At 44.9% G+C, this 25,108-nt stretch overlaps 1 protein-coding gene across 2 annotated transcripts in view; it reads right to left on the bottom strand.

Moving 5' to 3' along the window:
• LOC139478679 (dystrobrevin beta-like) overlaps positions 1–25,108 on the bottom strand; it is a 173,257-nt gene that overhangs the window by 7,898 nt on the left and 140,251 nt on the right. For both annotated transcript variants that reach the window (XM_071261245.1, XM_071261244.1), the window contains 3 exons: positions 7,980–8,187; positions 3,943–4,213; positions 1,169–1,216 (listed from right to left, as the gene is read on the bottom strand). In XM_071261245.1, coding sequence (XP_071117346.1) covers positions 1,169–1,216; positions 3,943–4,213; positions 7,980–8,187 — 527 coding nt within the window. The remainder of the gene's footprint in view (positions 1–1,168; positions 1,217–3,942; positions 4,214–7,979; positions 8,188–25,108) is intronic.

Here is a 25,108-nt window from a genome sequence, read left to right as displayed (position 1 = left end):
GGATCATGGTCCTGTATTTACCCAGCATGGGGGATGCTAGGAATGTTGGTTGCCTTTGTGAAAGGATTGTCATAGTGCTAGGAATGTTGGTTGCCTTTGTGAAAGGATTGTCATAGTGCTAGGAATGTTGGTTGCCTTTGTGAAAGGATTGTCATAGTGCTAGGAATGTTGGTTGCCTTTGTGAAAGGATCGTCATAGTGCTAGGAATGTTGGTTGCCTTTGTGAAAGGATTGTCATGGTGCTAGGAATATGGGTTGTCTTTGTTGAAGATTGTCATAGTACTAGGAATATGGGATGTCTGTGATAAAGGATTAGCACTAGCCCACTAGCCCTGACCAGTTTTGTTAATGTTAAAGGTGCCATAAGGGCTAGAAGTCTCCGATGAAACAGAGTCAGAGTACAATGACACACAGGGTACAATGACACCGCCACAGTACAATGACACAGAGTCAGAGTACAATGACACAGTCAGAGTAAAATGACACACAGTCAGAGTACAATAACACACAGTCAGAGTACAATGACACACAGTCAGAGTACAATGACACACAGCCACAGTACAATGACACACAGAGTACAATGACACACAGTCAGAGTACAATGACACACAGCCACAGTACAATGACACACAGTCAGAGTACAATGACACACAGTACAATGACACAGTCAGGGTACAATGACACACAGAGTACAATGACACACAGTCGGAGTACAATGACACACAGCCAGAGTACAATGACACACAGTCAGAGTACAATGACACACAGAGTATACTGACACACTGTCAGAGTACAATAACACACAGTCAGAGTACAATGACACACAGAGTACAATGACACACAGTCAGAGTACAATGACACACAGAGTACAATGACACAGTCAGAGTACAATGACACACAGAGTACAATGACACAGTCAGAGTACAATGACACAGTCAGAGTACAATGACACACAGAGTACACACAGAGTACAATGACACACAGAGTACAATGACACAGTCAGAGTACAATGACACACAGAGTACAATGACAAGTAATCAACCAAGTCATTGCGCCCAATCCATGAAGTCACCTCTATAACCAGCACAGCCTGCTGGGACTTGTTCTAACATGGAAGTCACACAGGTCATGGATATTTATTTTATTGCTGACAGCAGCACAACACTCACCTAAACTTTTCCCATTTAAATCATCGTCTTCTTCACTGCCACTGTTTTCTGAAACGAAATACCAAACACATTGATATAAAATACCACACAAATAACACATTGACATAAAATACCACACAATTAACACATTGATATAAAATACGATACAATTAACACATTGATATGAAATACCACACATCATTAACACATTGATATAAAATACCACAAAAATAAAAACACATTGATATAAAATACCATACAATTAACACACTGGTATTTCTAAATGAATCATTAAGAACACCAAGTATGATCCAGGGGACAAAAAACATCAGTCAAGACACAGGGAAACTCATCACCTGACAGAATGGCAGGACTCCACCAGGCTCTGAAACTTTTCCCTCCATCTGCCCCATCAATTTGCGTTATAATCAGCAAGCTACGAGAGAGGTATCTATTCTCAACACACGTCACTTTCGTATCAACTTTCATGACCAACACATTTGTCAAAATTATGAGAATGTCATATGGAAAGTGTCATTTTTACTGTATGGATTTCCCAATCGGCACCACTTCCATAGCAATGCATCAACTATTTATGGCGGAAACATTTCAAAAATTCTCCTGGGACTGCAGCCATTAGGGTGAAGTATGTGTTGTGGTCGTGCCACTCGTTAGGAATGTGACGGCACGTCACAGTTGTACCTGCCTCTGACACTTAATCTATCAGCAGACAAATGCCAACCTGAATACTGACAACCTGTTCCAATTACTGTCATGTTATATAGATTGCCTGCTTTATCTTGAGCAAGAGAAAGGACATTCTAGACTTAACATTTCTTGCAAATCACTGATTACTTTCTGATCTCAATCAAACTTGTGTTCTGTTTTATTTGTGCTCTAAAATGGCACTCAAATAAAACAAATTGAGCTTCTTCCATTCAAGTGTTGTTTTGGGGAAGCATTTGGGGTTTTTGAAAGATATTTTTTGGTCATGCTTCAGTGTCAAGTCTCATAGTGAATACTTCAGTATTGCAGAGGGTACATTCATAGGGCAAAAACAAAATGTTAAAAGAGCAAAGTTGTTAAATAAACCTGCCTCAGTGGATCATGTCACCAACTACACCTGCATCGGTGGATCATGTCGTCCACTACACCTGCATCGGTGGATCATATCAACTACACCTACATCAGTGGATCATGTCGTCAACAACACCTGCATCAGTGGATCATGTCGTCAACAACACCTGCATCAGTGGATCATATCAATTACACCTGCATCAGTGGATCATGTCGTCAAAACACCTGTTTCGGTGGATCATATCAACTACACCTGCATCTGTGGATCATGTCATCAACTACACCTGCATCTGTGGATCATGTCACCAACTACTGCATCAGTGGATCATGTCGTCAACAACACCTGCATCGGTGGATCATATCAACTACACCTGTATCAGTGGATCATGTCATCATCTACACCTGCATCGGTGGATCATGTCGTCAACAACACCTGCACCAGTGGATCATGTCACCAACAACACCTGCATCAGTGGATCATGTCACCAACTACACCTGCATCAGTGGATCATGTCGTCAACAACACCTGCATCAGTGGATCATGTCAACAACACCTAAGGCACACAAGGCCACAGCATGCCCCATGCTACTTCCGGTCAAAACACCAACTTGTGAGCAGCACCAGAAGTACTATCATCACAGCAGGTCTACATGCTCGGGTGGCATGACAAGATTGACATTTAAATGGCATAATGGCATGACAACAAAGTGGAACCTTAATAGCCGGGAAGAATGACGACAATATGGACAGCTTAATGTAACATTGTGTCATAGAGCTGTTCACCATGACTGGAAGTCACAGAAATACACGTGTCAGGTAGTGCAGCTATGCCAGGGTCGACTGTTTGTGAGACGTGATTATGTCCTTGATCGCGTTCCACAAAGTGGAAAAAGTACACGTTATTTAATAAGGCCACAACAATTTATTTATATTATCCATGCTTTTGAGGATAAGCTCAAAGAGCTGGCAGACAGTTGGTTACCATGAACAGAACATTATGTGCATACTGTAAAACACTAGCGTATTTGAGGTGAATTGTCACAACACTAGCGTAAATATGGCACAACTGTCACAACACTAGCATAAATGTAGCACAACTGTCACAACACAACGTAAATGTGGCACACCTTACACAACACATCGTAAATGTGGCACACCTGTCACATCACTAGCGTAAATGTGGCACAACTGTCACAACACTAGCGTAAATGTAGCAAAAATGTCACAACACAACGTAAATGTGGCACACCTTACACAACACAACGTAAATGTGGCACACCTGTCAAAACACTAGCGTAAATGTAGCACACCTGTCACAACACTAGCGTAAATGTAACACACCTGTCTCAACACTAGCGTAAATGTGACACATCTGTCACAACATTAGTGTAAATGTGGCACAACTGTCACAACATTAGTGTAAATGTGGCACAACTGTCACAACACAACGTAAATGTGGCACACCTGTCTCAACACTAGTGTATATATGCCACAACTGTCACAACACTAGCGTAAATGTAAACCTGTCACAACACCAGCGTAAATGTAAACCTGTCACAACACCAGCGTAAATGTAAACCTGTCACAACACAATGTAAATGTGAAACAACTGTCACAACACAACGTTAATGTAGCACAATCATCACAAAAGTAGCATAATTGGGCTCATAACAATTATCTACAATGTCCCCAACAGGCAGATGCAGTGTGTTCTCACCTGAGTTCAACTCCTTCACCAGAGATGACATGGCGTTGGTGACCGAGTCGGCAGCCACTAGCAGGTCATTCCGCAGACTGCGGACGTTCCCCCCGCTGGAGGGTGTTTGATGGAAGGCTTGTCGTACATCGCCCCCCAGGCCAGTCAGAGACATGTCCATGGGGGTGCTGGGGGTGGAGTTCTTGGCCGGGGGCGGGGCTATCGTCGGGGACAACCCACTCCGGGACCGAGGAGAACTATTTGGTGTTGAGCGAGGTGAATTTGGATGATTCTGAAACAAGTGAATTCAATAATGGCATTTTACATCAAATATAAAAATATTGTGACAAAACTATTTCACAAACACCCACGTGGCAACCTAACCAAGACATAATCTCCTTATTTGCAGCAACAAACAAATGGTTTATTTTTCACTTCAAAAGTTAATGAGGGAATATAAACTATGCCAATTTTCAGTCCAGGTCAAGAGGTTTTAATTAGAGTCTGTTAATTAAGTCTACATTCAACAGCATTTCAGTCCTTTATCATGGCGTGTTAGCTTACAGTGGAAGGAAGGCATACAGTGAAAACCATGAATGAGCTAAACAAAGATCTGAGGACATCCCATTACGGGTCATGTCAGACCGACCTTGCGCAAACTTTGACCGACAAATGGAATGACCAATCAGAAGGCAGCTTTCTTGTGCTTTACGGCACAAACTTCAAATTGGCGACTACGCTTCAAAACATATTTTGAAAAATTCTCGATTACAAATTTGAAACCCGAACAAAAGAACATTCTGGAATGGCTCATAGATGGTCTAGATTGTATGGTCATTAAACCAGTTAAACTATTGTTCGGAATACCCTGTATTTGTAACTTTTCGAGGTTGCATGATTAGAAATCACATTCCGACTGTCACTTTCATAATCTGGTAAGCGACACTCTGATTGGTCGGATCAAAGGTTGTTCTGACGTGACCCCTAATGGGATGTCTTCAGATCTTTCTTTAGCAATAGCGAGAACTAAGGTCTGATTTTAATGAGATTGATTAACAATATACAGTGGCTTTCTGTCAGTCAAATGACGTTCATTATGAATGAGAAACCCATGAGCACCAGGATGGTGGTGACAGTCAAGAGTCAGGGCCAGTTTGGGATTCAAACACATCACAGATCTAGGCAACTAAGGGACACAACTCTGCACAGCAAATTGTGGCAACTTGGCGGGGGAACCACCATTTAGTGATGTCAACCAGCTAAGAATACCTAGGATTGAATCTTAGATCTGTTTCTTACTTTACAAACGGCTGGATAATGTCATCTTGTAAAACAGGACCTTGTCAATGTAAAAAGCGTGACAATTAAACTTTATTTTAATCTTGTTTGGTGACCAAAAGTATATTGAGTCCGTGAATGAGTGAGTGCTTTGGGTTTAATGCTGCTGTTAGTAGTAGTAATGATTACAGCAGCAGAGACCCGTGAAGATCCGGGGTAGAATAGGTCTTCAGCAACCCATGCTTGCCGTAAAAGGTGACTATGCTTGTTGTAAAAGGGGACTAACGGGATTGGGTGGTCAAGCTCGCTGACTTGGTTGATGCATCTCATCGATCCCAATTGCGTGGATCAATAATATCAATCACTGGACTGTCTGTTCCAGACTTGATTATTTACAGACCGCCGTCATATAGCTGGAATATTGCTGAGAGCGGCGTAAAACAACAAACCAAACCAAACCAAACCAAAATACAGCAGCAGAGGCACCGGCACCAAAGGTCTTTAACTTGTACGGTGGTACTGCGAAGAGTAACTTGTCAGCTTGAACAAAGACTACTCGATACATTGTAGTGAGGGATTGAAGATATGGAGGGGAGAACTTGCATACTGACTGGTAACATTACACCTAGGCCTTCGGCGTGACAAGAAAACGTTTATTGAACTGCTAAGCTATCCACTAAATATAGAATCTGGCTCATGATAAAAGATACTTGTCCATGAGAAAATCCAACAATCCAGCAGTCTAAAGCATTCTGACAATTCCCAACTGCATTTTGTTTGAAACATTTCTTTTAAAAGGATTCATGCAAGATGATTTGCCCTCAAAATTCGAAGAAGAAAGCGGTTATCACGTATTGTCAATGATAGACCGCATTCTCTAACAAACTTCCTTTTTCTTCCGTTCCTGACAAGTAAAATATTGAAGTCCCTAGATGAACCACAGAGATTCTATTAAAAGAGTATTTAATTGATCTCCTAACAAATGATGGCTCCTTGTTAGCTCTGTCCGCCTTCCAGTCCTTGTTAGAGAGCTGGAGTCCTCTCAGTCGCCAATTAATCCTTACCGCAAGGAAATGTCTTGTTCGTCCAAACATGCATGTATAAAACAAATTTGTTTAATTTGAGAAGCAGAAAGATTCAATTTGTTAATGATGATAGTCTTTAAGCAAATTATTTTTCTGCACGTCTGTCGTGAATGGATCCGAATGTTAAACTGCTGTAATATGGTCCCAATTCCCCTGGCTACTGCGGAACTGCAAACAACATCCTAGATTGTCACAGGAGACTGTAAGAGATGTTTGTTTTGCCTCAGGGAACCAATCATGTCAGCAGCGTAGCATAAATCATCGGCAGAACAGGGAGAGAATTAAACTGTGTTCACAATTAGAACGACAGATAATTCCTTTGACAAAGGTTACTGCATTTTACCATTTAATACGGCTGTGAAAGATAAAAGGGTTTCCCTTGAGATGCCTGCAGTGGGAATGGGTGGACATGAAATATTTCACAAGTTTGTATTTTAGGAGTGGTTGCCTCTACAGTACCACCTGACTGTCAACCCATCCACCCACCTTCAGCAGCTTCATGAGACTCTCCAGCTGCATCAGTATTTTAGGAGTGGTTGCCTCTACAGTACCTTACAATACCAGCGAGCCTCAGTTCCCTAGACTTGGTTTTGGTACAGGTGTTCGTGGGAGGGATTCTTGGTTCAGAAAAACTGCCTGTCTGACGTGTTATCCCACTCCACCTGACAGTCAACCCGCCTACCTGACAGTCAACCCACCCACCTGACAGTCAAACCACTCCACCTGACCATCAACCCGCCTACCTAAAAGTCAACCTGTCAACCAAACTTCAAGACAGTCAACCAGTCCACCTGCCAGTCAACCCACCCCACATTCGACCCACCTTCCTGACAGTCAACCCACCCAGTCATGACAGTCAACCCATCCATCTGACATGCAACCCATCCATCTGACAGTCAACCCACACACCGGCCAGTCAACCCACCCATCTGACAGTCGACCCACCTTCCTGACCGTCAACCCACTGAGTCATGACAGTCAACCCATCCATCTGACATACAACCTACCCACCTGACAGTCAACCCCACCCACCTGACAGTCAACCCATCCACCTGACAGTCAACCCACTCACTTGACAGTCAACCCACCCACCTGACAGTCAAACCACCCACCTGACAGTCAAACCACCCACCTGACAGTCAATCCACCCACCTGACAGTCAACCCACCCCCTGACAGTCAAACCACCCACCTGACAGTCAACCCATCCACCTGACAGTCAACCCACCTACCTGACAGTCAACCCATCCACCTGACAGTCAACCCACCCACCCCACATTCGACCCACCTTCCTGACAGTCAACCCACCCAGTCATGACAGTCAACCCATCCATCTGACATGCAACCCATCCATCTGACAGTCAACCCACACACCTGACAGTCGACCCACCTTCCTGACAGTCAACCCATCCACCTGACAGTCAACCCACTCACTTGACAGTCAACCCACCTACCTGACAGTCAAACCACCCACCTGATAGTCAATCCACCCACCTGACAGTCAACCCACTGAACTCACAGTCAACCCTACCACCTGACAGTCAAGCCACCCCCTGACAGTCAACCCATCCACCTGACAGACAACCCATCCACCTGACAGTCAACCCACCCCCTGACAGTCAACCCACCCACCTGACAGTCAACCCATCCACCTGACAGTCAACCCACCCACCTGACAGTCAACCCATCCACCCACCTTCAGCAGCTTCATGAGACTCTCCAGCTGCACCATCAAGTCCTTCCTGCTCTCCTGTAGTGCCTGCATGCGGCCCTCCAACTCATCCTTCCGTTGTCGCAGTAGTCGCAACTCTGCCAGGAGGGTTGGATTATATTGTGCCTCCTCATTTTCCGTAGCATATGCCTCTTGCTCTAGCCGTAGTCGTTGTATCTCTCTCATTATCTCCCTGAAACAGATGCAGAAATACTACAAATACTCAGTGAGTGAGTGAGTATGGTTTTACGCCGCTTTTAGCAATATTCCAGCAATATCACGGCGGGGGACACCAGAAATGGGCTTCACACATTGTACCCATGTCGGGAATCGAACCCGGGTCTTCGGCGTGACGAGCGAACGCTTTAACCACTAGGCTACCCGACCGCCCCTACAAATACTCAGACACTGAAGGGAGAACATGAGTGTCTGTCAACATGAACTCGCCAGATGTTTTTTTTTCAGACTTTGGGTGAGACATTCAAATACTGTTGGGAATTGCGAACTCTGAGATCCACTATGTGTCAAGCTAATTTGTTTCATGTGCAAGCATGCTAGACATCTTCAGCAACAAGGGCTACTTCCACAAACAGTTGGCTAGGTTGAGAGGGTTGACACCATCCCACACAACCTATCTGAACCAAGAATTCCTTCCACATTCAGCTGGTCTGAACCACAAACACAAACAACAACCTCCGACAAACAATTGGTCTGAACCAAGACCCCTCCCACAAACAACTGGTGTGAACTACCCCCTACCACAAACACACCAACTGCCAGAAGGTCATGTTTACAAAGTCATGTAGTATAGCAGCCTTGTTGCCAACTGCCAGAAGGTCATGTTTACAAAGCCATGCAGTATAGCGGCCTTGTTGCCAACTGCCAGAAGGTCATGTTTACAAAGTCATGTAGTATAGCGGCCTTGTTGCCAACTGCCAGAAGGTCATGTTTACAAAGTCATGTAGTATAGCAGCCTTGTTGCCAACTGCCAGAAGGTCATGTTTACAAAGCCATGCAGTATAGTGGCCTTGTTGCCAATTGCCAGAAGGTCATGTTTACAAAGTCATGTAGTATAGCAGCCTTGTTGCCAACTGCCAGAAGGTCATGTTTACAAAGTCATGTAGTATAGCGGCCTTGTTGCCAACTGCCAGAAGGTCATGTTTACAAAGCCATGCAGTATAGTGGCCTTGTTGCCAATTGCCAGAAGGTCATGTTTACAAAGTCATGCAGTATAGCGGCCTTGTTGCCAACTGCCAGAAGGTCATGTTTACAAAGCCATGCAGTATAGCGGCCTTGTTGCCAACTGCCAGAAGGTCATGTTTACATAGCCATGTAGTGTAGCGGCCTTTTTGCCAACTGCCAGAAGGTCATGTTTACATAGCCATGTAGTATAGCAGCCTTGTTGCCAACTGCCAGAAGGTCATGTTTACAAGGTCATGTAGTATAGCGACCTTGTTGCCAACTGCCAGAAGGTCATGTTTACAAGGTCATGCAGTATAGCGGCCTTGTTGCCGACTGCCAGAAGGTCATGTTTACAAAGTCATGTAGTATAGCGCCCTTGTTGCCAACTGCCAGAAGGTCATGTTTACAAAGTCATGTAGTATAGCAGCCTTGTTACCAACTGCCAGAAGGTCATGTTTACAAAGTCATGTAGTATAGCAGCCTTGTTGCCAACTGCCAGAAGGTCATGTTTACAAACCCATGTAGTATAGCGGCCTTGTTGCCAACTGCCAGAAGGTCATTTTTACAAAGTCATGTAGTATAGCAGCCTTGTTGCCAAATGCCAGAGGGTCATGTTTACAAAGCCATGTAGTATGGCAGCCTTATTGCCAACTGCCAGAAGGTCATGTTTACAAAGTCATGTAGTATAGCAGCCTTGTTGCCAACTGCCAGAAGGTCATGTTTACAAAGTCATGTAGTATAGCAGCCTTGTTGCCAACTGCCAGAAGGTCATGTTTACAAAGTAATGCAGTATAGCGGCCTTGTTGCCAACTGCCAGAAGGTCATGTTTACAAACCCATGTAGTATAGCGGCCTTGTTGCCAACTGCCAGAAGGTCATTTTTACAAAGTCATGTAGTATAGCAGCCTTGTTGCCAAATGCCAGAAGGTCATGTTTACAAAGCCATGTAGTATGGCAGCCTTGTTGCCAACTGCCAGAAGGTCATGTTTACAAGGTCATGTAGTATAGCAGCCTTGTTGCCAACTGCCAGAAGGTCATGTTTACAAGGTCATGTAGTATAGCAGCCTTGTTGCCAACTGCCAGAAGGTCATGTTTACAAAGTCATGTAGTATAGCAGCCTTGTTGCCAACTGCCAGAAGGTCATGTTTACAAAACCTTGTAGTATAGCGGCCTTGTTGTCAACTGCCAGAGGGTCATGTTTACAAAGTCATGTAGTATAGCAGCCTTGTTGCCAACTGCCAGAAGGTCATGTTTACAAAGCCATATAGTATAGCAGCCTTGTTGCCAACTGCCAGAAGGTCATGTTTACAAAGTCATGTAGTATAGCAGCCTTGTTGCCAACTGCCAGAAGGTCATGTTTACAAAGCCATATAGTATAGCAGCCTTGTTGCCAACTGCCAGAAGGTCATGTTTACAAAGCCATATAGTATAGCAGCCTTGTTGCCAACTGCCAGAAGGTCATGTTTACAAAGCCATATAGTATAGCAGCCTTGTTGCCAACTGCCAGAAGGTCATGTTTACAAAGTCATGCAGTATAGCGGCCTTGTTGTCAACTGCCAGAGGGTCATGTTTACAAAGTCATGTAGTATAGCAGCCTTGTTGCCAACTGCCAGAAGGTCATGTTTACAAAGCCATGTAGTATAGCGGTCTTGTTGCCAACTGCCAGAAGGTCATGTTTACAAAGCCATGTAGTATAGCAGCCTTGTTGCCAACTGCCAGAAGGTCATGTTTACAAAGCCATATAGTATAGCAGCCTTGTTGCCAACTGCCAGAAGGTCATGTTTACAAAGCCATATAGTATAGCAGCCTTGTTGCCAACTGCCAGAAGGTCATGTTTACAAAGTCATGCAGTATAGCGGCCTTGTTGTCAACTGCCAGAGGGTCATGTTTACAAAGTCATGTAGTATAGCAGCCTTGTTGCCAACTGCCAGAAGGTCATGTTTACAAAGCCATATAGTATAGCAGCCTTGTTGCCAACTGCCAGAAGGTCATGTTTACAAAGTCATGCAGTATAGCGGCCTTGTTGTCAACTGCCAGAGGGTCATGTTTACAAAGTCATGTAGTATAGCAGCCTTGTTGCCAACTGCCAGAAGGTCATGTTTACAAAGTCATGTAGTATAGCGGCCTTGTTGCCAACTGCCAGAAGGTCATGTTTACATAGCCATGTAGTATAGCAGCCTTGTTGCCAACTGCCAGAAGGTCATGTTTACAAAGCCATGTAGTATAGCAGCCTTGTTGTCAACTGCCAGAAGGTCATGTTTACAAAGTCATGCAGTATAGCGGCCTTGTTGTCAACTGCCAGAGGGTCATGTTTACAAAGTCATGTAGTATAGCAGCCTTGTTGCCAACTGCCAGAAGGTCATGTTTACAAAGCCATGTAGTATAGCAGCCTTGTTGCCAACTGCCAGAAGGTCATGTTTACAAAGCCATGTAGTATAGCAGCCTTGTTGCCAACTGCCAGAAGGTCATGTTTACAAAGCCATGTAGTATAGCAGCCTTGTTGCCAAATGCCAGAGGGCGTGTTTACAAAGCCATGTAGTATAGCAGCCTTGTTGCCAACTGCCAGAAGGTCATGTTTACAAAGTCATGTAGTATAGCGGCCTTGTTGTCAACTGCCAGAGGGTCATGTTTACAAAGTCATGTAGTATAGCAGCCTTGTTGCCAACTGCCAGAAGGTCATGTTTACAAAGCCATGTAGTATAGCAGCCTTGTTGCCAACTGCCAGAAGGTCATGTTTACAAAGCCATGTAGTATAGCAGCCTTGTTGTCAACTGCCAGAAGGTCATGTTTACAAAGTCATGCAGTATAGCGGCCTTGTTGCCAACTGCCAGAAGGTCATGTTTACAAAGCCATGTAGTATAGCGGCCTTGTTGCCAACTGCCAGGTCATGTTTACAAAGTCATGTAGTATAGCAGCCTTGTTGCCAACTGCCAGAAGGTCATGTTTACAAGGTCATGTAGTATAGCAGCCTTGTTGCCAACTGCCAGAAGGTCATGTTTACAAAGTCATGTAGTATAGCAGCCTTGTTGCCAACTGCCAGAAGGTCATGTTTACAAGGTCATGTAGTATAGCGGCCTTGTTGCCAACTGCCAGAAGGTCATGTTTACAAGGTCATGTAGTATAGCAGCCTTGTTGCCAACTGCCAGAAGGTCATGTTTACAAAGCCATACAGTGAAGCGGCCATCAGGAAATGACACTCTAAAACCAGCGATACATTGCAGCGTAATGAATTATCGAAACTTCATGAAATATTAACTACAAGAGATTTCAATCGTAATCAGATATTCACAAAACACCATGGTGGCCAAATAACCTGACTGGAAAAACACATGGAAAGCTCATTTGATTATTGCCAGCATTGATCAAGACTGAGCTTATGTAGTCTGGGTGCTGAGGGAACGACATGCCTGACAGCTCAATGGTCATGTGTCTTCACCATTATAATTAGGATGAAATATTCATTTAATATCTGCCTCCGGTAGCCTTTTTATGACACAAATTAGATTGCAATGGCGTAACTCGATAATATCCCTTCTTCAAGCGAATCTTGATCATGGCGACACTTTGTCAGCCAAGGATATCCACTAACTGAGTTGTTACAGCATTTAATATTCCTATTACATTTAATATTGGCATAAAAAAAAAAATATATTAAATTTAAAATACAATCACCAAGATAATGAGCTTGAAATCTTAAATATATCAAATTAAATGTGACATTGTCAAATTATTTGAAATTTCGATGTCTTGAACCATTTTTTCTTTATGTCTTGATTAAGTATTATTTAATAGAATTTTGGGGCATCACAAAATGCATCTTCCCGAGGCAAGCGAGTGCAGTTCCCTTTTTATCAAAGTCTTGTTTCCACCCTTGCCACATCAAGCCCACTTTCCTGTGCTAAATATGATTGGACTGTCACAGATATCGATAGTCCAATCAGAGAACATATCACAAAATCAACATCCACGACTGATGCACCTTCGTATGAAAGTGATTTACCGCTGTCTGTCTTTGTTGACATGAATATATCTTTTTCATCTTTTAAACCACCCCCTGTTTTAGGGATAAAATCGCAAATGTTTTCATTATCTGATGGAGAAGGTCATCACCTACGGTAGTCGCCATCTTTGTGAAGCTATACGAGAAAAGAACAGTGATCTGATTGGATATCGCAATTTCATTACAAGGGGCACAACTCGTGATCTACGCAAGCTGGTGCCAGGGTCAAGCCAAGAAAAGTGGCCTTGATATGGCAAGGGTTTTGGTTTGGTTTGGTTATTTGTTGTTCAATGATGCACTCAGCAACATTCCAGCTATATGATGGCGGTCTGTAAATAATTGAGTCTGGACAAGACAATCCACTGATCGACATCATGAACATCGATCCACGCCATTGGGATACGACGACATGTATCAACCAAGTCAGTGAGTCTGACCACCCGATCCCGTTAGTCGCCTCTTACGACAAGCATAGTCGCCTTTTATGGCAAGCATGGGTTGCTGAAGACCTACGGGTTGTGTGGCAAGGGAGGAAACTAGGCTTTGATATAGGCTAGTGGACACGCTTGCCTCAGGAAGATGCATAAAATGTTTCAAAGCAGATGAAGACTTTTGAAAGAACAGTTATCCAGAATGTCAACTGGCATATCTTTGTGTCACAGCGCAATTCTAACTGTCGCAAATTGGATGTGCTTTCATTACATCTTTGGTAAATACGTAGCACTGCACCCGAAAATAATAAACAAAACATTAAATCACTAAAAAAGGGTATTTTAAATATCAAATACTATTGATTAGGTGTTAATACAAACACAGTGAATTATTTCCCTATATGTTTCTAGTGTGAATCTGCAGGGTAGTTATGAAGCATACTCTGCTCACCTCTAATACACAGTGACCCCTTCTTTGAGATTAAATCACATATACCGGTACCATATTTGACATAATATGCGCCCAGGGCGCTCTCAAAATTAAATATAGGGGGCTCTTATTGGAATAAAATTTTGGTGAAAAAAAACAGAGTTGAAAGATCATAAATTTGTGGTTTATGCTGACAGCCTGAAATGATACAAAAGAAAAGTCTGTCCGTATTATACACGACAGATATATTTTTCCAGAATTTAATTGCCCATAATTAAGGTGCATATAACACACGAGTGCGTATTATACACGAATAAATACGTCTTGTGTACATTGATCAATCGGAAGGAATTGGAATTGTTGACTAGCCAATATATTAGCCAATATCGCCAAAGGCGCTTATTACGTTGAATACGGTATTTCGAATTACCTATCATAAAATTATTCAATACTCTGAATGCCAACCAGCAAACACCCATTAACATAAAATCTTTTGTATAAGGTTTTTTGTCTTGGTTTGACACAAAAATACTTCAGAATTAAACATTTTCACAATCCCTGAGAAACAACAACCTGTCCCTGGGAATGATCAGGAATTAAATATTGATCGTAGGATAATTATGAAACATGTAAAAATAATTGAAAGAAAAGCAGGAAATTGGATGAATCAAATTTCGTCTGAAAGTGTTAATACAGCTTGGTCATTCTTGGATCAATTACATGGAACCACTGTGCATGTTCTGAGCTTGTGGCACCATGGCTGGCAGCACTCCACATCTTGTCCAGCAGAACCTTGAGGTACTGGACACTGGTCAGTACATAAACAGGACTTTTGAGTGAGTGAGTGGTTGAGTGAGTGAGTGGTTGAGTGAGTGGTTGAGTGAATGGTTGAGTGAGTGAGTGAGTGAGTGAGTGAGCTTTTATGCCGCTTTTAGCAATATTCCAGCAATATCACGGCAGGGGACACCAGAAATGGGCTTCACACATTGTACCCTTGAGGGGTATCGAACCGGGTCTTCAGCGTGACGAGCGAACGCTTTAACCACTAGGCTACCAGACCTGCCCAGGACTTTTGAGGGTATTGAAATACAAATAATGTTTTCATCTAAAGTGTACACGATACAAAGCTTTTTCACTGGACGAGAGGTCGGTCACATGACTGCAAAATTGACATTCATAAGAGTATGAACGAAACAATTTGACGTTCCTACTGTGTTCTTCGAAACATCTTCCCTGCAACTAATCATCAAAATGGCACGAGGCTCTCATAGGAAAACACTGCATTAGATTGAAATGTAATTTTTAGTTTCATTCATTAATATTTGTATGTACATAGTTGCATCCCTTGGGAGGGCCTGGATCTGCATTTCATGGATTTGAATCACGATTACAGAAATAATCATGATTATGGAAATTTAACTCACTCATTCACTCATTGCCTGGATGATCAAGAGACGGTTAGTACAAACTGTGGGAATCAAATCCTTGTTACAAAGTCTCAAACGAATATGTACCCATAGTGCCACCCTACTTCCCAGGTGTGCTCAGTCCGAGCACACGCAATGATTCAATCAAGGGAAGAAGAAGACATAACCATACCACATAGAAACAGCATTAGCAGCTGCAGAAGTTTGGCTCATAAATGTTGCCAGCAGTATCAAGCTTACTTCTCATCTGATCAAACACTCACTTAATAAAGACTCCGACTCTAATACAATTATCCCAAAATAGGATCAACTTGCTGCCCACGCGGCCCTGCACGGACGAGTTCAGCAGAAAGGCCGACTTATAAATGGAATTCTTTCTGACAAGGATATCAGCCATTGGTTCATCTGGACTGGCTTCAGGATGTCAAACAATGGCTTCTTTGAGGACGATGGTCTGAAGATCTAACACTACCTAAAGACAAACTCCAGCCCAGGAATAGATGGCAACATCAATGCCAGTCTTGATTATTTCATTGTTGTTCAAACTCACAACCCTCAGGCGCGGTTTCCGTACCAATTAATGGTAATGATCTTGAGATACAAGCTGCAGCTTTCAGCTGGTGTTTTGTCATCAAGTTCAGTGACTTAATCAGATCTGCCTCATAAAGCCAGATTTACAGGTAGAATTGCCTCGTGCAGACAGATTTACGGGTAGAAAGTTATCTCATACAGCCAGATTTACAGGTAAAGAGTTGCCTCATGCAGACAGATTTACAAATAGAGAGTTATTGCATACAGCCAGATTTACAGGTAGAGAGTTGCCTCAAAAAGCCAGATTTACAGGTAAAATTGCCTCATGCAGACAGATTTACAGGTAGAAAGTTATCTCATACAGCCAGATTTACAGGTAGAGAGTTGCCTCGAACTGCCAGATTTACAGGTAGAATTGCCTCGAATAGACAGATTTACAGGTAGAAAGTAATCTCATACAGCAAGATTTACAGGTCCAGAGTTGCCACGTACAGCCAGATTTACAGGTAGCGAGTTGCCACGTACAGTCAGATTTACAGGTAGAGAGTTATCTCATACAGCCAGATTTACATGTAGAGAGTTGCCACGTACAGTCAGAATTACAGGTAAAGAGTTGCCACGTACAGCCAGATTTACAGGTAGAGTTATCTCGTACAGCCAGATTTACAGATAGAGAAGTGCCACATACAGCCAGATTTACAGGTAGAGAGTTGCCACGTACAGGCAGATTTACAGATAGAGAGCTGCCACATACAGTCAGATTTACAGGTAGAGAGTTATCTCGTACAGGCAGATTTACAGGTAGAGCTGCCTCATACAGACATATTTACAAATAGAGAGTTGCCTCAAACAGGCAGATTTACAGGTAGCGAGTTGCCTCGTACAGCGAGATTTACAGGTAGAGAGCTGCCTCATACAGACAGATTTACAGGTAGAGAGCTGCCTCATACAGACAGATTTACAGGTAGAGAGCTGCCTCATACAGACAGATTTACAGGTAGAGAGCTGCCTCATACAGACAGATTTACAGGTAGAGAGCTGCCACATACAGACAGATTTACAGGTAGAGAGCTGCCTCATACAGACAGATTTACAGGTAGAGAGCTGCCTCATACAGACAGATTTACAGGTAGAGAATTCCATTGAATATACTAACGAGGGACGAAAGAGGGAACTGACATCTTCTTGCAAACATCAACACACAGCATCTTGTATATCAATGCAATGCACTTCATATATTCACACACAAAAAATGTCCGACCCATAATACAGGAAGCACAAAATATACGAGCTGCCATGTTTTGTTTCCTTGAGTCAATTTAGCTTGAAGGATGCATCCGTGTCGCAGATGGAGCCAATCGTCTTCCAGTTAACTCAAGGGTCACCCGTTGTGGGTGCGTCCAGCAATCTACCATGGAGGATAGGTTTCCATAGTAACTTCAATTACATTTTAGTAATTATGACAAGAAACATTAATCTCTTTTCTATTGGGAATCAGAAGATTGCATATATTTCTGGACAGCATACATCATTCTCCACTTTATTCCTAATGTGAGTCTCAAAGGTTGTTGGCATTTGGTCTTTCTCGTGACATTCCATAGCATGCTCCCAGCTGCTGAAACTCCTCGGAAGCAGAACCTTCTTACTCTGTTACAATTACTCTGCCATACCACAGTAGGCAGGTGCCTCAACTGGTCCCAGAGCTGGTCTGTGTAAAATTTCAAAGTTACTTTTTCCACTATTTTTTCTGTCTGGAAAAAAATCAGCAGGTGATAAACATTCTGTCTAAACGACCAACCAGAAAAGTCGGCCAAGTCACACCACTCTCCAAATGGTCCGCAAAATACCGAAACAGATTTGATTACGAAACCGGTCATTTATTATTGGGGTGAGTAGGTCGGTGAGTAGCAGTGTGTCACCAAAAAATATGACAATCTCTTGGGAAGGTCATAACAAACAATACTCAAATTTGGGAGGTCATGAAAAAAAAATCGACATTATAAAAAATTTCAAGTGCTTTTGCATTTTGTCTTTTCCTGGAGGTTCATAAAAAATGTACAAGTAGGGAGGGTCATCCAGCAAAAAGACAAGCATGAGGGGAGGGTCATTATTTTCAGTACATTAATGCATCGATTTAAAACGTTCCTAATTGGCAAATATTTTCTTTTTTAAATACGGACTTGGCTAGATGAGCTCCATGAGGCATCTGCATCAGCTCCTTGCTGAGACATATTGATTCAACACGACACAAGTGATTGTCTCTACACAATTGTCCATAAGCCATTCCTAACATGCCGTCACCTGCCAGCCACAGGCTTGTCCACACAGGTGCTCCTGACAATAACGCTGTCCTTGGCCAGTGTGGCCACATCCTTCTTCATGTAATGAGCTACTTTCAGGCTGCTGGAGAGGACATGGACAAGCTTTAAGAGGAAAATTAAACTAAAGCGTTCAACTGGTCCAACTGGAAATAGAACATGGTGCTGTCTTTACTGTCTGTACTGTCTGCACTCAGCAATATTCCAGCAATATGACGGCGGTCTGTAAATAACAGACTGGACCAGACAATCAAGTGATTGATATAATGAGCATCGATCCCACAATTGGGATCGATGTCCTGCATCAACAAAGTCAGCAAGCCTGACAACCCAATCCCTTTAGTCGCCTTTAACGACAAGCATAGTCACCTTTTACGGCAAGCATGGGTTGCTGAAGACCTATTCTACCCCGGATCTTCACGGGTGTCATTCCATGGGAACCTGGACACAAAACTGAAAGATTGGTTGGTTGGTTGGTTTGTTTAACCTGCACTACCCTTATCAAAGTCTTGTTTCCACCCTTGTCAAATCAAGTCCACTTTCCTGTGCCTTAATGTGGCAAGGGTTTTGGTTTGGTTTGGTCTCTTTGTTGTTTAACTCCGCACTCAGCAATATTCCAGCTTTATGACGTCAGTCTGTAAATAATTGAGTCTGAACCAGACAATCCAGTGATTAATATCATGAGCATCTATCCACGCAATTTGGATCGATAACATGCATCAAACAAGTCAGCGAGCCTGACCACCCGATCCTGTTAGTCGCCTTTCACGACAAGCATAGTTGCATTTTACGGCAATCATGGGTTGCTGACGACCTATTCTAGCCTGGATCTTCACAGGTTGTGTGCCAAGGGAAGAAACTAGGCTTTCATATAGGCTAGTGGACACGCTTGCCTCAGGAAGATGCATAAAATGTTTCAAAGCAGATGAAGACTTTTGTAAGAACAGTTATTCAGAATGTCAACTTGCATATCTTTGTGTCACAGCACAAGACCTATTCTACCCCGGATCTTCACGGGTCCAGAACTGAAAGAAGTACTTCTTGTGTTTGAGAAACGAAAGATTAGTTAAGCTTGCATGACAGGAAGTGAGCTAAATTAAAAACTGTTTCCTATGGCACTAATGGCACAAATGTCAGGTAAATTGGTGGCAAAAGACATGAAATTGTCAGGTTAAACAAGTTTGTAAAAGTTTATATCATTCAGTGCAACAGGAATGTCTTCCTTAGCAACATTCAAGGCCTCAGTAAAGCTTTAAAAAAATGTTCATGGTAGACATGTTGAGGACATTTCAAAATTTGATTTGACAAAAATCATGTCCGATGCAATTCCCTATTTGGACCATATGTTCCGATGTTTTTTTCTGGTGAACAACTGACTTTCCTTTGCATGTGTTTGTGATGGGTGCCACTGACGGAGTAGGATACGCTCACCTTTTCGCGAAAACCTGGTATCCATTACTATTTGATAGTGATTCATAAACACATGCTCATGATAGAGTCAGAATCATACAGTCGACTCTGCTTTATGCTAAGATTTCTATTGGATACGGAAAGGGATTTGTCGCTCTATTTCTCACAAACTTGTACTTAAGTTGATCAAATTTGAGAAAGTGGGGTGCCAATGAAGCGGTCATAAATAATGGGTGAGGTGAAATGGGGTTTAACGTCTCGTCCAAGATTATCGCACTTATATAGAGACGTGCATGAACGTGTGTGTGTGTGTGTGTGTGTGTGTGTGTGTGTGTGTGTGTGTGTGTGTGTGTGTGTGTGTGTGTGTGTGTGTGTGTGTGTGTGTGTGCGTGTGGTCGCTTGTACTAGTCCGGACTGATGCCGATTTATAGTGCTAGCCCACTGAGATACCATGCTGCTGTTTAACATCAATACCCCACTCAGACATAGTATACTTGTTTTAGCCCCTTAATGTCAAGCGCCAGACAGGGTAACAACAAGTACCATCTTTTAACATCTTTTGGTATGACGCAGCCTGGGATCGAACCCCGGACCTTCCACTCTCCGGGCGGACACTCTACCACTAGACCACGGAAGTGGTCCAAGATCAATGTGAATGCAATTGTTTTCAAAAGTAGTAGCATGGCACTCTGGTTTCCTAACAATACCATTACGGCTTTATTCAATATGTAGTTAACAGAAACTTGTCCAGCTTTAGACATCGACAATGTCCCAACAATCAGCGCCCATGGGGTGACTGACTGATTTCTCTCAAGGAAATCATATTTATCCTAGCTTTCACACACACAAGGGTTCAAATCTTCAAGCAGTCAGCCTCACGAAGGTATATGCAAATGCAGCCGAATTATTCCAATCTAATTTCACTTCCTCGTCTCACAATCAGAAGATTAACTGCCCGGCTATTTCATCCATGTTATTCGGGAAGATGGCCGCGCCAAAATTAGATCTCTTCCAAGGCAAATAATGTGATTTCCTCAGCTTTGTAGTGCAACAGAGGACGTGAATCGAGATGAGCAACGGCCACTACCTTGCCTAAGTCCCACACCTCAAACGGCCGATCTGTCATTTCATTAATCTGTGCAACTCCTTTGAGCAACAACAAAAAATAGAATTTGTGTCGTGCAAACATGATATGCTTCTTGCAACTTCTTTCTTTCCAACCAACTCATCAAATGGATCAAGCTTCCGCTAATGTGGGTGTGGATGTCAGCAGCCTATGAGCCAATCAGACCAGTCCTTTCTGCCCACGACTAGATCTGATTACAGATATCTATAGCAGCTTAATGAACTTGTTTGGTGGGTTAGGTTGAAATAATAACATGCAAACTTATTTTCAAAATCATTTTGTTAATATAGGGGAATTCATGTAAACTCATTTTATCAATATTGGATTCTCATAAGACACTCAGTAAGTCAGAATTCCTAGACAAAAGCGACATATGTGAGAGGCTGCATTTAATGCCATGACTTGTTCTCATTCTACCAGCGGGTATAGATAATATATTTCGAACCACAGGCAGCAATATTTCAGTAACTTCATGGAGGCCAACAAATATTATGAGTAATTATCCTTATTGGTGCTCACAAGTTCTGCCCTCACATCCCCACGGGAAGACAAGCATGGGTACTGGGGCCTGTTCTGCCCTGACATCCCCATGGGAAGACAAGCATGGGTACTGGGGCCTGTTCTGCCCTGACATCCCCATGGGAAGACAAGCATGGGTACTGGGGCCTGTTCTGCCCTGACATCCCCATGGGAAGACAAGCATGGGTACCGGGGCCTGTTCTGTCCTCTCATCCCCATGGGAAGACAAGCATGGGTACTGGGGCCTGTTCTGCCCTGACACCCCCATGGGAAGACAAGCATGGGTACTGGGGCCTGTTCTGCCCTGACATCCCCATAGGAAGACAAGCATGGGTACCGGGGCCTGTTCTGTCCTCTCATCCCCATGGGAAGACAAGCATGGGTACTGGGGCCTGTTCTGCCCTGACATCCCCATAGGAAGACAAGCATGGGTACTGGGGCCTGTTCTGCCCTGACATCCCCATAGGAAGACGAGCATGGGTACAGGGGCCTGTTCTGCCCTGACATCCCCATGGGAAGACAAGCATGGGTACCGGGGCCTGTTCTGTCCTCTCATCCCCATGGGAAGACAAGCATGGGTACTGGGGCCTGTTCTGCCCTGACATCCCCATGGGAAGACAAGCATGGGTACTTGGGCCTGTTCTGCCCTGACACCCCCATAGGAAGACAAGCATGGGTACTGGGGCCTGTTCTGCCCTGACATCCCCATGGGAAGACAAGCATGGGTACTGGGGCCTGTTCTGCCCTGACACCCCCATGGGAAGACAAGCATGGGTACAGGGGCCTGTTCTGCCCTGACATCCCCATAGGAAGACAAGCATGGGTACTTGGGCCTGTTCTGCCCTGACACCCCCATAGGAAGACAAGCATGGGTACTGGGGCCTGTTCTGCCCTGACATCCCCATAGGAAGACAAGCATGGGTACTTGGGCCTGTTCTGCCCTGACACCCCCATAGGAAGACAAGCATGGGTACAGGGGCCTGTTCTGCCCTGACATCCCCATAGGAAGACAAGCATGGGTACTGGGGTCTGTTCTGCCCTGACACCCCCATAGGAAGACAAGCATGGGTACCGGGGCCTGTTCTGCCCTGACACCCACATAGGAAGACAAGCATGGGTACTTGGGCCTGTTCTGCCCTGACACCCCCATAGGAAGACAAGCATGGGTACTGGGGCCTGTTCTGTCCTCTCATCCCCATAGGAAGACAAGCATGGGTACTGGGGCCTGTTCTGCCCTGACACCCCCATAGGAAGACAAGCATGGGTACTGGGGCCTGTTCTGCCCTGACATCCCCATGGGAAGACAAGCATGGTTACTGGGGCCTGTTCTGCCCTGACACCCCCATAGGAAGACAAGCATGGGTACTGGGGCCTGTTCTGTCCTCTCATCCCCATAGGAAGACAAGCATGGGTACTGGGGCCTGTTCTGCCCTGACATCCCCATAGGAAGACAAGCATGGGTACTGGGGCCTGTTCTGTCCTCTCATCCCCATGGGAAGACAAGCATGGGTACTTGGGCCTGTTCTGCCCTGACACCCCCATAGGAAGACAAGCATGGGTACTGGGGCCTGTTCTGCCCTGACATGCCCATGGGAAGACAAGCATGGGTACTGGGGCCTGTTCTGCCCTGACATCCCCATGGGAAGACAAGCATGGGTACTGGGGCCTGTTCTGCCCTGACATCCCCATGGGAAGACAAGCATGGGTACTGGGGCCTGTTCTGTCCTCTCATCCCCATGGGAAGACAAGCATGGGTACTTGGGCCTGTTCTGCCCTGACATCCCCATGGGAAGACAAGCATGGGTACTGGGGACTGATCTGTACTGACATCCCCATGGGAAGACAAGCATGGGTACTGGGGCCTGTTCTGCCCTGACATCCCCATGGGAAGACAAGCATGGGTACTTGGGCCTGTTCTGCCCTGACATCCCCATAGGAAGACAAGCATGGGTACTGGGGCCTGTTCTGTCCTCTCATCCCCATGGGAAGACAAGCATGGGTACTGGGGACTGATCTGTACTGACACCCCCATGGGAAGACAAGCATGGGTACTGGGGACTGATCTGCCCTCACACCCCCAGGGGAAGACAAGCATGGGTACTTGGGCCTGTTCTGTACTGCCACCCCCATGGGAAGACAAGCATGGTTACTTGGGCCTGTTCTGTACTGACATCCCCATAGGAAGACAAGCATGGTTACTGGGGCCTGTTCTGTACTGACACCCCCATAGGAAGACAAGCATGGTTACTGGGGCCTGTTCTGTACTGACACCCCCATAGGAAGACAAGCATGGGTACTGGGGCCTGTTCTGTACTGACATCCCCATAGGAAGACAAGCATGGTTACTGGGGCCTGTTCTGCCCTGACACCCCCATGGGAAGACAAGCATGGTTACTGGGGCCTGTTCTGCCCTGACACCCCCAGGGGAAGACAAGCATGGGTACTGGGGCCTGTTCTGCCCTGACACCCCCATGGGAAAACAAGCATGGTTACTGGGGCCTGTTCTGTCCTCTCACCCCCACGGGAAGACGAGCATGGGTACAGGGGCCTGTTCTGTACTGACATCCCCATAGGAAGACAAGCATGGGTACAGGGGCCTGTTCTGTACTGACACCCTAGGGGAAGACAAGCATGGGTACTGGGGCCTGTTCTGTCCTCTCACCCCCACGGGAAGACAAGCATGGTTACTGGGGCCTGTTCTGCCCTGACATCCCCATAGGAAGACAAGCATGGGTACAGGGGCCTGTTCTGTACTGACACCCTAGGGGAAGACAAGCATGGGTACTGGGGCCTGTTCTGTCCTCTCACCCCCACGGGAAGACGAGCATGGGTACAGGGGCCTGTTCTGTACTGACACCCCCAAGGGAAGACAAGCATGGGTACTGGGGCCTGTTCTGTCCTCTCATCCCCATGGGAAGACAAGCATGGGTACTGGGGACTGTTCTGCCCTGACATCCCCATGGGAAGACAAGCATGGGTACTTGGGCCTGTTCTGCCCTGACATCCCCATGGGAAGACGAGCATGGGTACAGGGGCCTGTTCTGTACTGACATCCCCATGGGAAGACAAGCATGGGTACTGGGGCCTGTTCTGTCCTCTCATCCCCAAGGGAAGACAAGCATGGGTACTGGGGCCTGTTCTGCCCTGACATCCCCATGGGAAGACAAGCATGGGTACTTGGGCCTGTTCTGCCCTGACACCCCCATGGGAAGACAAGCATGGGTACTGGGGCCTGTTCTGCCCTGACACCCCCATAGGAAGACAAGCATGGGTACTGGGGCCTGTTCTGCCCTGACACCCCCATAGGAAGACAAGCATGGGTACTGGGGCCTGTTCTGCCCTGACACCCCCATAGGAAGACAAGCATGGGTACTGGGGCCTGTTCTGCCCTGACACCCCCATAGGAAGACAAGCATGGGTACTGGGGCCTGTTCTGCCCTGACACCCCCAGGGGAAGACAAGCATGGGTACTGGGGTCTGTTCTGCTCTCACACACCCATGGGAAGACAAGCATTCAGGAATGTCTAACAGATGGCCGAGATTGTATGGCAGTACTTTCCACAGGCTATGCATTGCCTGGTTCAGTCGTACAGCCCTCAACTGTCATTTGGAATACCTTCTGTTAACCTTTTTGAGGTTGCATCATTAAAAACACATTCCTAATGTCATTTTCCTGATCCGGTAAGCAGAGCTCTGATTTTTCTGATGAAAGGTTGTTCTGATGTCCTTAGATCTCTGTCA

The sequence above is a fragment of the Haliotis cracherodii genome, unplaced genomic scaffold (assembly GCF_022045235.1).
Source record: "Haliotis cracherodii isolate W230 unplaced genomic scaffold, xgHalCrac1.p SCAF_4, whole genome shotgun sequence".
Lineage (NCBI taxonomy): Eukaryota > Metazoa > Mollusca > Gastropoda > Lepetellida > Haliotidae > Haliotis > Haliotis cracherodii.
This window is presented reverse-complemented; position numbering and strand designations above follow the sequence as displayed.